At 64.5% G+C, this 13,658-nt stretch overlaps 1 protein-coding gene and 1 long non-coding RNA gene across 2 annotated transcripts; both read left to right on the forward strand.

Moving 5' to 3' along the window:
* Positions 1–413: 413 nt before the first annotated feature.
* On the forward strand, positions 414–12,574 carry LOC309684035 (phosphoenolpyruvate carboxykinase [GTP], mitochondrial-like; the record flags this gene model as incomplete). The annotated part of the gene is given in 9 exon segments (XM_082500001.1): positions 414–550; positions 553–600; positions 2,900–3,106; positions 4,100–4,287; positions 7,385–7,547; positions 8,559–8,777; positions 8,858–8,995; positions 9,069–9,164; positions 10,900–12,574. Coding segments are annotated over 9 exon segments (1,651 nt in total), but the record flags the coding sequence as incomplete, so codon positions are not given.
* On the forward strand, positions 6,007–7,341 carry LOC309684036. The gene is made up of 3 exons (XR_014270255.1): positions 6,007–6,029; positions 6,455–6,516; positions 7,277–7,341. It is a non-coding gene; the product is annotated as an uncharacterized lncRNA (long non-coding RNA).
* Positions 12,575–13,658: the final 1,084 nt, after the last annotated feature.

A 13,658-nucleotide genomic window follows, 5' to 3' on the forward strand; every position in this document is an offset into this window, starting at 1 on the left:
CCCCCCAAAAAAGCTCTTCCCCCCTCCCCAATCCCCCCTTGGCCCCCCCCAACTTATACTACTCCAATTTTTTTTGGGGGGGGGAGTTTACCTGTTTTTTTTTTTTTGGGGGGGGGGGGGGGGGGTCCCTCTCCCTTGGGGGGGGGGGGGGCAATTTGGGGTGGGGGGGGGCTTCCCACGTGGCCACCCGAGTCCCTTTTGGGGGGGGGTCTCTGTCCCTTTTGGGGGGGTCTCTGTCCCTTTTGGGGGAGGGGGATCCCCCTCCTGAGCCCTCTGTCCCCGGGGGGTGGGGGGGGGTTCCCTGGGGGGTGGGGGGTCCCGGGGGGCGCTGGGGGTTCCCGGGGGGCGCTGGGGGGGTTCTCCCCGCCCCCCCAAATTCCCGCCCTGCCCCCCCCCCCCCCCCCCCCCGGCAGCTGGCTGGCGCGGACGGACCCGCGGGACGTGGCGCGGGTGGAGAGCCGGACGGTGCTGGTGACGGAGCGGGAGCGGGAGGCCGTGCCCCCCTCCCCCCCCGGGGGGGGCCCCCGCCAGTTGGGCAACTGGATGAGCCCCCCGACCTGCAGCGCGCCGTGCAGGAGCGCTTCCCCGGCTGCATGCAGGGTCAGCCCCCCCGCCTTCCTCCCCCGGTTCCCCCCCGGTTCCCCCCGTTTCCTCTCTACTTCCCCCCATTTCCTCCCATTTCCCCCCATTTTCCCCCCCATTTCCCCCCATTTGCCCTCTACTTCCCCCATTTCCTCCCATTTGCCCTCTACTTCCCCCCATTTCCCCCCATTTGCCCTCTACTTCCCCCCATTTCCTCCCGTTTCCCCTCTACTTCCCCCCGTTTCCCCCCCATTTCCCCCATTTCCCCCCCATTTCCCCCATTTCCCCCCCATTTCCCCATTTCCCCCCCATTTCCCCCATTTCCCCCCCATTTCCCCCCATTTTCCCTCTACTTCCCCCCCGTTTCCCCCCGTTTCCCCCATTTCCCCCCATTTCCTCCCATTTTTCCTCCCATTTTCCCTCTACTTCCCCCCATTTCCCCCCATTCCCCCCCATTTCCCCCCATTTTCCTTCTACTTCCCCCCCATTTCCTCCCGTTTCCCCCCGTTTCCCCCCAGTTTCCTCCCCGTTTCCCCCCCAGTTTCCTCCCGTTTCCCCCCCAGTTTCCTCCCGTTTCCCCCCCGTTTCCTCCCGTTTTCCCCCCCCCGTTTCCCCCCCATTTCCTCCCATTTTCCCTCTACTTCCCCCGTTTCCTCCCAGTTTCCCCCGGTTCCCCCCTGGTTTTCCCCCCATTTCCCCCCGTTTCCTCCCATTTCCCCCCATTTTCCCTCTACTTCCCCCCGTTTCCCCCCCATTTTCCCCCGGTTTCCCCCCCATTTTCCCCCGGTTTCCCCCCATTTTCCCCCGGTTTCCCCCATCCCCCCGGTTTCCCCCCCATTCCCCCGGTTCCCCCCCATTTCCCCCGTTCCCCCCCCATTTCCCCCCGTTCCCCCCCCATTTCCCCCCGTTTCCCCCCCATTCCCCCCATTTTCCTCCCATTTCCCCCCCGTTTCCCCCGTTTCCCCCCGTTTCCCCCCATTTTCCCTCCCATTTTCCCTCTACTTCCCCCCGTTTCCCCCCCGTTTCCTCCCATTTTCCCCCCGTTTCCCCCCGTTTCCCCCCCCATTTTCCCCCCGTTTCCCCCCGTTTCCCCCCCATTTCCCCCCGTTTTCCCCCCCGTTTTCCCCCCCGTTTTCCCCCCCGTTTTCCCCCCCGTTTCCCCCCCCGTTTCCCCCCCCGTTTCCCCCCCCGTTTCCCCCCCCGTTTCCCCCCCCGTTTCCCCCCCCCGTTTCCCCCCCCGTTTTCCCCCATTCCCCCCGTTTCCTCCCATTTCCCCCCATTTTCCCTCTACTTCCCCCCGTTTCCCCCCCCATTTTCCCCCATTTTCCCTCTACTTCCCCCCCGTTTTCCCCCCATTCCCCCCCCATTTCCCCCCCCCCCGCTTTCCTTTCATCCCTCCTCCCCGTTTCCTCCCAGTTTCCCCTGGTTTCCCCCCATTTCCTCCCAGTTTCCCCCGGTTTTCCCTCCGTTTCCCCCCCGTTTCCTCCCGGTTCCCCCCCGTTTCCTACCAGTTTCCTCCCCCTTCCCCCCATTTTCCCTCCATGTTTCCCCCCCGTTTTCTTCTGGTTTCCCCATTTCCTCCCATTTCCCCCCCCCGTCTCTTAGAAATTTTCTAAATTGTTTCTCATTTCTTCAATTTTCTTTTGAAATTTTTCAAATTTCTTTCACTTTTCTTCAGATCCCCAAACATTTCCCCTCCCAAATTTTTTCATTTTTTCCCCCCAAACCTTCCAAAATCGTCCTTCCAAAATTTCTCTAATCTTGTCTTTTTTCCAGAAATCCCCCTAAAATTCCCTAAAACTTACCTAAACTTACCAATTTTTTTTTCTAAATTTTTCTAGTCTTTTCTAAATTGCTCTAAAATTGTCTCCGTTTTTTAGTTCTTCTATGACTTTCCCTTATTTTTTCTAATTTTCCCTATTTTATCTAAATCTCCCCCACTTTTTCAGAATTTAAAAAAAATATAATTTCCCCCCAGTTTACCAAAATGTTTCTAAGTTTTTCCAATTTATTTTCTAAATTGCTTTATTTTTTCCTAGTTTTTCCTAAATTATCCTTAGTTTTTCCAATTCCCCCTAATTTTCCCTAAGTGTCCCCAAGTTTTTTCAAAATTTCCCCCAAAATATCATTTTTTTTCAAAAAAATTTCAAATTTTCTCAAACTTTCCAAAATTTTCAAAAATTCAAAATTTCAAAATTTTCAAAAATTTCGAAAATTTTCAAAATTTTCCAAAATTTCTCAAAAATTTCCTCCAAGTGGTCTGCACGCCCGGCTGACGGTGTCCCCCCTTGTGTGTGTGTGTGTGTCCCCCCCCCAGGCCGGACGCTGTACGCGGTGCCCTTCAGCATGGGCCCGCTGGGCTCCCCGCTGGGGCGGGCGGGGCTGCAGCTCACCGACTCCGCCTACGTGGCCGCCTCCATGCGCATCATGACGCGCGTGGCCCCGCCCCACGCCCTGCCCGCCCTCGCCCAGGGGGACTTCATCCGCTGCCTCCATTCCGTCGGACGGCCCCTCCCCCTCCAGGGTAAGCCACGCCCCCTTCCGGGCCACACCCGCCCTGTAAGCCCCTCCCCCCCCGGTGGGCTAAGCCACACCCCCACACACACCCGTGGGCGTGTCCCCATGTGGGCCCCTCCTCTAATGCTGCAAGACACGCCCCATGGGTGTGTCCCCCAAAGGCCACGCCCCATGTGATAAGCCACACCCCCGACCGCACCCATCTTAATGCGTGTGTGCCCCCAGAGCCCCTCGTTAGCCGCACCGCCCCTTAACGAGCGCGTGTGAGTGTCCAAAGCCCCTAATTACCCCCCTGACCCCTTAATGAGTGTGTTGCCCCCCAGAGCCCCTCGTTAGCCACGTGACCCCCTAATGAGTGTGCCACCAGCGCCCTTCGTTAGCCACCAGACCCCTTAACGAGCCCGCTCCCCCTTCCACTCCCCTCATCAGCCCCTTAATGAGTGTGCCCCCAGAGCCTCTCGTTAGCCATGTGACCCCCTAATGAGTGTGCCCCCAGCACCCTTCGTTAGCCACCAGGCCCCTTAACGAGCCCGTTCCCCCCTCCAACCTCCTTTATTTGCCCCTTAATGAGTGCGTGGGTGCCCTCAGAGCCCCTCGTTAGCCACGTGACCACTTAATGAGTGTCCCCCACCCCAGAGCCCCTCGTTAGCCACGTGACCCCCTAATGAGCGTGCCCCCAGCGCCCTTCGTTAGCCACCAGACCCCTTAACGAGCCCGTTCCCCCCTCCAACCTCCTTTATTCGCCCCTTAACGAGTGTGTGGGTGCCATCAGAGCCCCTCGTTAGCCACGTGACCACTTAATGAGTGTCCCCCACCCCAGAGCCCCTCGTTAGCCACGTGACCCCCTAATGAGCGTGCCCCCAGCGCCCTTCGTTAGCCACCAGGCCCCTTAACGAGCCCGTTCCCCCCTCCAACCTCCTTTATTCGCCCCTTAATGAGTGTGCGGGTGTCCCCCGGAGCCCTTAATTAGCCTAACGAGCGTCTCTTCCCCCCCCCCCAGAGCCCCTCGTTAGCCAGTGGCCCTGCGACCCGGCCCGTACCCTGGTAGCCCACGTGCCCGACAGCGGCCGCATCATCTCCTTCGGCAGCGGCTACGGTGGCAACTCCCTCCTGGGCAAGAAGTGCTTCGCCCTCCGCATCGCCTCCCGCCTGGCCCGCGACGAGGGCTGGCTGGCCGAGCACATGCTGGTGGGCTACCGACCCTCCCCGGGGGGCTACCGACCTCCTCGGGGCCACCGCGCTTCCTCGGGGGGGCCACCGACCTCGTGGGGCCACCAAACCTCCCTGGGGGGCCACCACACCTCCTCGAGAGGCCACTGAGCTCATGGGGCCACCGAACCTCCTCGGGGGGGCTACCAAATTCCTCAGTGGGCCACTGAGCTCGGGGGCGGGCACCACACCTTCTTGGGGGGTCACCAAACCTCCCTGGGGGTCCACTACACCTCCTCGATTGGCCACTGAGCTCAGGGGGCCACCGAACCTCCTCGGGGGACCACCACACCTCCTTGGGGGGCCACCACACCTCCTTGAAGAGCCACTGAGCTCGGGAGGCCACCAACTTCTTTGGTGGACCACTGAACCTCCTCAGGGGGCCACCGAGCTATCGGGGGGCCACCGAACCTCCTTGGGTGGCCCCCACACCTCCTTGGGGGACCATCAGACCTCCTCAGTGGGCCACCACACCTCCTTGGTGGGCCACCAACGTCTGAGCCACTGGACCTCCCTGAGGGGCTGTTGACCTCTTTGGGGGGCCACCAAACCTCTTTGGGGGGCCACCAAACCTCTTTGGGGGGCTCCTTGAAGGGTTCGGGGGGGTCTTGGGGGGTTTTGGGGTGCCCCAAGGTGGGCGTTGGGGTTCCTCAGGGGCTTTTGGTGGTCCTCGATGGCCTTTGAGGTGCCCCGAGGTGGGCGTTGGGGTTCCTCAGAGGCTTTTGGTGGTCCTCGAGGGGTTTTGGGGTGCCCCGAGGTGGGCGTTGGGGTTCCTCTGGTGGTCCTCGAGGGGTTTTGGGGTGCCCCGAGGTGGGCGTTGGGGTTCCTCAGGGGCTTTTGGTGGTCCTCGAGGGGTTTTGGGGTGCCCGAGGTGGGTGTTGGGGTTCCTCAAGGGCTTCTGGTGGTCCTCGAGGGGTTTTGGGGTGCCCCGAGGTGGGCGTTGGGGTTCCTCAGAGGCTTTTGGTGGTCCTCGAGGGGTTTTGGGGTGCCCCGAGGTGGGCGTTGGGGTTCCTCAGGGGCTTTTGGTGGTCTTCTGAGGGGTTTTGGGGTGCCCTGAGGTGGGCGTTGGGGTTCCTCTGGTGGTCCTCGAGGGGTTTTGGGGTGCCCCGAGGTGGGCGTTGGGGTTCCTCAGAGGCTTTTGGTGGTCCTTGAGGGGTTTTGGGGTGCCCCGAGGTGGGCGTTGGGGTTCCTCAGAGGCTTTTGGTGGTCCTCGATGGCCTTTGGGGTGCCTGAGGTGGGCGTTGGGGTTCCTCAGAGGCTTTTGGTGGTCCTCGAGGGGTTTTGGGGTGCCCCGAGGTGGGTGTTGGGGTTCCTCTGGTGGTCCTCGATGGCCTTTGGGGTGCCCCGAGGTGGGCGTTGGGGTTCCTCAGGGGCTTTTGGTGGTCCTCGAGGGGTTTTGGGGTGCCCCGAGGTGGGCGTTGGGGTTCCTCAGAGGCTTTTGGTGGTCCTCGAGGGGTTTTGGGGTGCCCCGAGGTGGGCGTTGGGGTTCCTCAGAGGTTTTTGGTGGTCCTCGAGGGGTTTTGGGGTGCCCCGAGGTGGGTGTTGGGGTTCCTCAGAGGCTTTTGGTGGTCCTCGAGGGGTTTTGGGGTGCCCCGAGGTGGGCGTTGGGGTTCCTCAGGGGCTTTTGGTGGTCCTTGAGGGGTTTTGGGGTGCCCCGAGGTGGGCGTTGGGGTTCCTCAGAGGCTTTTGGTGGTCCTCGATGGCCTTTGGGGTGCCCTGAGGTGGGTGTTGGGGTTCCTCAGAAGCTTTTGGTGGTCCTCGATGGCCTTTGGGGTGCCCCGAGGTGGGCGTTGGGGTTCCTCAGAGGCTTTTGGTGGTCCTTGAGGGGTTTTGGGGTGCCCCGAGGTGGGCGATGGGGTTCCTCAGAGGCTTTTGGTGGTCCTCGATGGCCTTTGGGGTGCCCCGAGGTGGGCGTTGGGGTTCCTCAGAGGCTTTTGGTGGTCCTCGAGGGGTTTTGGGGTGCCCCGAGGTGGGCGTTGGGGTTCCTCAGGGGCTTTTGGTGGTCCTCGATGGCCTTTGGGGTGCCCCGAGGTGGGCGTTGGGGTTCCTCAGGTGGTCCTCGAGGGGTTTTGGGGTGCCCCGAGGTGGGCGATGGGGTTCCTCAGAGGCTTTTGGTGGTCCTCGAGGGGTTTTGGGGTGCCCCGAGGTGGGTGTTGGGGTTCCTCAGAGGCTTTTGGTGGTCCTCGATGGCCTTTGGGGTGCCCCGAGGTGGGCGTTGGGGTTCCTCAGGGGCTTTTGGTGGTCCTCGATGGCCTTTGGGGTGCCCCAAGGTGGGTGTTGGGGTTCCTCTGGTGGTCCTCGAGGGGTTTTGGGGTGCCCTGAGGTGGGTGTTGGGGTTCCTCAGAGGCTTTTGGTGGTCCTCGAGGGGTTTTGGGGTGCCCCGAGGTGGGCGTTGGGGTTCCTCAGAGGCTTTTGGTGGTCCTCGATGGCCTTTGGGGTGCCCCGAGGTGGGCGTTGGGGTTCCTCTGGTGGTCCTCGAGGGGTTTTGGGGTGCCCTGAGGTGGGTGTTGGGGTTCCTCAGAGGCTTTTGGTGGTCCTCGAGGGGTTTTGGGGTGCCCTGAGGTGGGTGTTGGGGTTCCTCAAGGGCTTCTGGTGGTCCTCGAGGGGTTTTGGGGTGCCCCGAGGTGGGCGTTGGGGTTCCTCAGAGGCTTTTGGTGGTCCTCGATGGCCTTTGGGGTGCCCCGAGGTGGGTGTTGGGGTTCCTCAGAGGCTTTTGGTGGTCCTCGAGGGGTTTTGGGGTGCCCCGAGGTGGGCGTTGGGGTTCCTCAGGTGGTCCTCGAGGGGTTTTGGGGTGCCCCGAGGTGGGCGTTGGGGTTCCTCTGGTGGTCCTCGAGGGGTTTTGGGGTGCCCCGAGGTGGGCGTTGGGGTTCCTCTGGTGGTCCTCGAGGGGTTTTGGGGTGCCCCGAGGTGGGCGTTGGGGTTCCTCAGAGGCTTTTGGTGGTCCTCGATGGCCTTTGGGGTGCCCGAGGTGGCTCTTGAGCCTCCTTGAAGGTCCGACGGATTCTTGGGAGGTCTCGGGGGGGTCCCCGGTGGCTTTTGGGGTGACCCAACCCCGAGCCCTCCTCCCGCCCCACAGATCCTGGGGGTGACGGACCCGGCGGGGCGGAAGCGCTACGTGGCGGCGGCTTTCCCCAGCGCCTGCGGGAAGACCAACTTGGCCATGATGACGCCCGCCCTGCCCGGGTGGCGCGTCCACTGCGTCGGCGACGACATCGCCTGGATGAAGTTCGACGCCGAAGGTGACCCCCGTGTCCCCTCCCCTGGGCGGGGGCGGGGGGGGGGGGGAGGGGTGGCCCAGACGTCGGGGTCCCGTCGGGGCGTGGGGGGGGGAGGTGGGGGGGTTCGTGTGGGTCTAGGGTGGCTTCGGGGGGGGTTGGTTGGGTTCTCCTGGTCGTGGTGGCCCTGATGGCCCATAGCCATGGTGGCCCCCGGACAGTTGGGTCCTCCTGGCCGTGGTGGCCCCAATGTCCCAGATCATGGTGGCCTCGGGACACTTGGGTTCTCCTGGCCTTGGTGGCCCTGATGGCCCATAGCCATGGTGGCCCTGGGACACTCGGGTTCTCCTGGCCATGGTGGCCCTGATGGCCCATAGCCATGGTGGCCCCAGCACAGTTGGGTCCTCATGGCCCTGATGTCCCAGATCATGGTGGCCTCAGGACTCTTGGGTTCTCCTGGCCATGGTGACCCCAGGACAATTGGGTTGTCCTGGCCCTGGTGGCCCCAATGTCCCAGATCATGGTGGCCCCGGGACACTTGGGTTCTCCTGGCCCTGGTGGCCCTGATGGCCCATAGCCATGGTGGCCCCGGGACACTTGGGTTCTCCTGGCCCTGGTGGCCCCGATGTCCCATAGCCATGGTGGCCCCAGCACAGTTGGGTTCTCCTGGCCATGGTGGCCCCAATGTCCCAGATCGTGGTGGCTCCAGGACAATTGGGTCCTCCTGGCCATGGTGGCCCCAGGACACTTGGGTTGTCCTGGCCCTGGTGGCCCCAATGTCCCATAGCCATGGTGGCCCAAGGACAGTTGGGTCCTCCTGGCCATGGTGGCCCCAATGTCCCAGATCGTGGTGGCCCCAGGACACTCGGGTTCTCCTGGCCATGGTGGCCCTGATGTCCCATAGCCGTGGTGGCCCCAGGACAGTTGGGTTCTCCTGGCCTTGGTGGCCCTGATGGCCCATAGCCCTGGTGGCCCCGGGACGGTTGGCTCCTCCTGGCGGCGGTGGCCATGACGCCCCCTGTGCGTGCCCCGCAGGCCGCCTGCGCGCCATCAACCCCGAGAGTGGTTTCTTCGGGGTGGCCCCGGGGACCTCCCTGCGCACCAACCCCAACGCCATGGCCACCATCCGCCGCAACACCATCTTCACCAACGTGGGCCACACCAGCGACGGCGGCGTCTACTGGGAGGGCATCGACCAGCCCCTCCCCCCCGGCACCACCCTCACCTCCTGGTTGGGCCAACCCTGGAGCCCCGGTGAGGCCCCGCCCTGCCCCGCCCCGCCCCGCCCCACCACCACCATCATCTCCTTGAGCTTCTCCACCCCCTCCTTCCAGGTGACCCCCAGCCCTGCGCCCACCCCAACTCCCGCTTCTGCGCCCCGGCCCACCAGTGCCCCATCATGGACCCCGCCTGGGAGGACCCTCAGGGCGTCCCCATCGACGCCATCATCTTCGGAGGGCGGAGACCCGAAGGTGAGGCCCCGCCCACCCCGCCCCACCCCACCCCGCCCGGAAGGTCTTCTCCTACCGCGTCTCTTCCCGCCAGGAGTGCCGCTGGTCTACGAGGCCTTCAACTGGCGCCACGGCGTCTTCGTGGGCAGCGCCATGAGGAGCGAAGCCACCGCCGCCGCCGAGCACACCGGTCAGCCCCGCCCCCCCTGGCCCCGCCCCCCCGGCCACACCCCGCCCCGCCCCGCCCCCCCCCCGGCCCCCCTGGGGCTCCTCGGCGGGGCCCCCGGTAGTCACGTCTCCGCCCATCCGGGTGGCACCGGCCCCGTAACTACGTCCCACCACCCCATAACCTCATCTACCCACCCGTGGGGTCCCCACCGCCCCCCAGCCCCATAACCACCTCTCACCGCCCCATAACTACGTCCCCCCGACCCCATAACCACCTCCCTCCACCCCATAAGTACGTCCCACCACCCCATAACCACATCTGCTACGCCATGGGGTCCCCACCTCCCCCCGACCCCATAACCACCTCCCCCCGACCCCATAACTACGTCCCCCCACCCCATAACCGCGTCCCCCCACCCCATAACCACGTCCCACCACCCCAGAACCCCACCTACTGCACCGTGGTGCCCCCACCTCCCCCTGACCCCATAACTACGTCCCCCCGACCCCATAACTACGTCTCCCCACCCCACAACTACATCCCACCACCTCCATAACCACCTCCCACCACCCCATAACCACGTCCCACCACCCCATAAGTACGTCCCACCACCCCAGAACCCCACCTACCGCACCGTGGTGCCCCCACCTCCCCCCGACCCCATAACTACGTCCCACCACCCCACAACTACATCCCACCACCCCCATAACCACGTCCCACCACCCCATAACCACGTCCCACCACCCCAGAACCCCACCTACCGCACCGTGGTGCCCCCACCTCCCCCCAACCCCATAACTACGTCTCCCCACCCCATAACTACATCCCACCACCCCCATAACCACATCCCACCACCCCATAAGTATGTCCCACCACCCCATAACCACATCTGCTACACCATGGGGTCCCCACCTCCCCCCAACCCCATAACCACATCCCCCCAACCCCATAACTACGTCCCCCCACCCCATAACTACATCCCACCACCCCCATAACTGCGTCCCACCACCCCATAAGTATGTCCCACCACCCCAGAACCCCACCTACCGCACCGTGGTGCCCCCACCTCCCCCCAACCCCATAACCACATCCCCCCAACCCCATAACTACGTCTCCCCACCCCGTAACTACATCCCACCACCTCCATAACCACCTCCCACCACCCCATAACCACGTCCCACCACCCCAGAACCCCACCTACCACACCGTGGTGCCCCCACCTCCCCCCGACCCCATAACCACCTCCCCCCGACCCCATAACTACGTCTCCCCACCCCACAACTACATCCCACCACCTCCATAACCACCTCCCACCACCCCATAAGTATGTCCCACCACCCCAGAACCCCACCTACTGCACCGTGGTGCCCCCACCTCCCCCTGACCCCATAACTACGTCCCCCCGACCCCATAACTACGTCCCCCCACCCCATAACTATGTCCCACCACCTCCATAACTGTGTCCCACCACCCCATAACCACGTCCCACCACCCCAGAACCCCACCTACCGCACCGTGGTGCCCCCACCTCCCCCTGACCCCATAACTACGTCCCCCCAACCCCATAACTATGTCCCACCACCCCCACAACTACATCCCACCACGTCCCACCACCCCATAACCACGTCCCACCACCCCAGAACCCCACCTACCGCACCGTGGTGCCCCCACCTCCCCCCCAACCCCATAACCACCTCCCCCCGCCTTCTCCGCCCCCTCCTTGACCCCGCCCCCTGCTTGGCCCCGCCCTCCCCAGGCCGCCGCCTGATGCACGACCCCTTCGCCATGCGCCCCTTCTTCGGCTACAACGCCGGCGACTACTTGGCCCACTGGTTGGCCATGGGGGAGCGGGAGGGCGCCCGCCTGCCCCGCATCTTCCACGTCAACTGGTTCCTCAAGGACACCTCCGGCCGCTTCCTCTGGCCGGGCTTCGGCCACAACGCCCGCGTCCTGGCCTGGATCTGCTCCCGGGTGGCAGGAGAAGACAACGCCAAAGCCACCCCCGTGGGGCTGATCCCCCGCGAAGGGGCTTTGGATCTGGAGGGGCTTCCGGGAGTCTCCTACGCTCAACTCTTCCCGGTGGCCCGGTCCTTCTGGGAGGAGGAGGTGAAGGACCTGAGGAGGTACTACGAGGAGAACTTCGGAGAGGATCTGCCCAAGGAGGTCCTGGGGGAGCTGGAGGCCCTGGAGCGGCGCGTCAAGAAGATGTGAGGTCGTCCGCCCCTTTGGCGGCCGCCGGCCGCGGCGTTGGTGGACCATCGTGGGGCGGTGGCCGTCAGCCCTGGTTGGCCGTCATGGCTTGGTGGCCATCGTCTTTGGTTGGCCGTCATGGCTTGGTGGCCATCGTCTTTGGTTGGCCGTCGTGGGCCATCAGCGCTGGTGGACCATCAGAGGTTGGTGGCCATCAACTCTGGTTGACCGCCAAGTCCTGGTGGCCATCAGCGCTGGTGGACCATCATGAGGTGGTGGCCATTGTCTTTGGTTGACCATCGTGGACCATCAGAGGTTGGTGGCCATCATCTCTGGTTGACCACCAAGTCCTGGTGGCCATCAGCGTTGGTGGACCATCAGAGGTTGGTCGCCATTGTCTTTGGTTGACTGTTGTGGGCCATCAGCGCTGGTGGACCATCAGAGGTTGGTGGCCATCAACTCTGGTTGATCACCAAGTCCTGGTGGCCATCAGCGTTGGTGGACCATCATGAGGCGGTGGCCATTGTCTTTGGTTGACCATCGTGGACCATCAGCGCTGGTGGACCATCAGAGGTTGGTGGCCATTATCTCTGATGTCCTGGTGGCCATCAGCGTTGGGTGGTTGACCACCAAGTCCTGGTGGCCATCGGCGCTGGTGGACCATCATGAGGCGGTGGCCATCGTCTTTGGTTGCCCACGAGGCCCGGTGGCCCTCAGCGTTGGCTGGTTGGCCACCGTGGGCTGGTGGCCATCAGCTGGGTCAACTGACCAGGGTTGCGTGGTGGCCGCCATCCCCACCTGGTGGCCACCGCCCCTCGGTGGTGGCCGCCATCCTGACCTTGTGGCCTTCATCCCAGCCTGGTGGCCACCACCCCGAGCTGGTGGCCACCATCTCCTTCCCCACCCGGTGGCCTCCAACCCCACCTAGTGGCCACCACCGCGACTTGGTAGCCACCGTCCCCGCCTGGTGGCCACTGCCGCAATCCGGTGGCCACCGCTGTGACTTTGGTAGCCACCATGGCGGCCTGGTGGCCACTGCCCCCCCCATCCCCCCCCCATTGACCAGAAGGTGGTGGCCACGCCCCCCTCATCGACCAATCAGCGATGGCACCGCCCCTTTCCTGAACCGAGGCCTCCCATTGGCTGTGGTGACCCCGCCCCCCCTGCTGTTCTCCCATTGGCTGCTTTGGGGGGGAGTGGGCGGGGCCTGGAGGGACCAATAAAGGAGCTCCTTGTTGGGACGTGGGGTCGTGTGACGTCATTGGGGGGTCAGGTGATGTCAGGGGGGGGTGGTGACATCACCGGGGGTGCGGGGGGCACATCGGGGGTCATGTGACATCACGGGGGGTCGAGTGACGTCATTTGGAGCGCGTGTGACGTCATTGGGAGTCGTATGACGTCATTTAAGAGGTCGTGTGACGTCATGCACCCCAAGTGATGTCACTGGGGTCAAGGGTCACGTGGGGGGGGGTCATGTGACATCCCGGGGGGGGGGGCGGAGCGATGTCATTGGTGGGTCAAAGATCACGTGGGGGGGTCGTGGTGGGGGCAGTGATGTCATTGGCGGGGCCGGGGGCTGCCGTGAGCTCATTGGAGGGGACCCGCGAGTGACGTCAGGCCTCGCGGGGGCGGGGCGGGGCCGCCCGGAGGCCGCGGGGGGGGCGGGGCTCCACCCCCCCCCCTTCTCCAGCCAATCAGCGGCCGCCCGCGCCGGCCCCGCCGCTCACTTCCGCCTCCCCCCTCCCTTCGCCCTCCCCCGCCCCCCACGTGACGCCGCCGCGCCCAATCAGCGCCGGCCGCGCCCCCTCCCGCCCCGCGCCCCGCCCTCCTCCCCCCCCCCCTCCCGCCGCGCGGCCGTAAACAAGCGGCGGGCGGGGGGCGCGCGCCGCCGCCGCTCCTGATTGGTCCGCCGCGGCGGGTAAGGAGGGGGCCGCTGATTGGCGGGAAGGGGGGGGGACGACACACACGTGACACAGACACCGCAACATGGGCGGCGCTGATTGGCCGCAGCGGCGCCGGGGGGGAAAGAAGGGGGGGGGGGGGAGAAGAGAGGGGTACAGGGGGGTGCCGGGCCCGTTGCCATGGTGACGGGGGGGCTTTAGCGGTTGCCATGGAGACCGGGGGGGGGGGGCTGGGCCCGTTGTCACGGTTGCGGGGGGCGGTTTCCATGGGGGGGGGTCCCAGGGTGGTTGCCATGGTTACAGGGGGGTCCTGGGCCCGTTGCCATGGTTACAAAGGGGTCCTCATCCCGTTGCCATGGTGACAGGGGGGGTCCCCCCATCCCGTTCTCCATGGCTGACAGGGGAGGGGGATCCCCAGGGCCGG

The sequence above is a fragment of the Vanellus vanellus genome, assembly GCF_965231255.1.
Source record: "Vanellus vanellus genome assembly, contig: HAP1_SCAFFOLD_2273, whole genome shotgun sequence".
NCBI classification, from domain to species: domain Eukaryota; kingdom Metazoa; phylum Chordata; class Aves; order Charadriiformes; family Charadriidae; genus Vanellus; species Vanellus vanellus.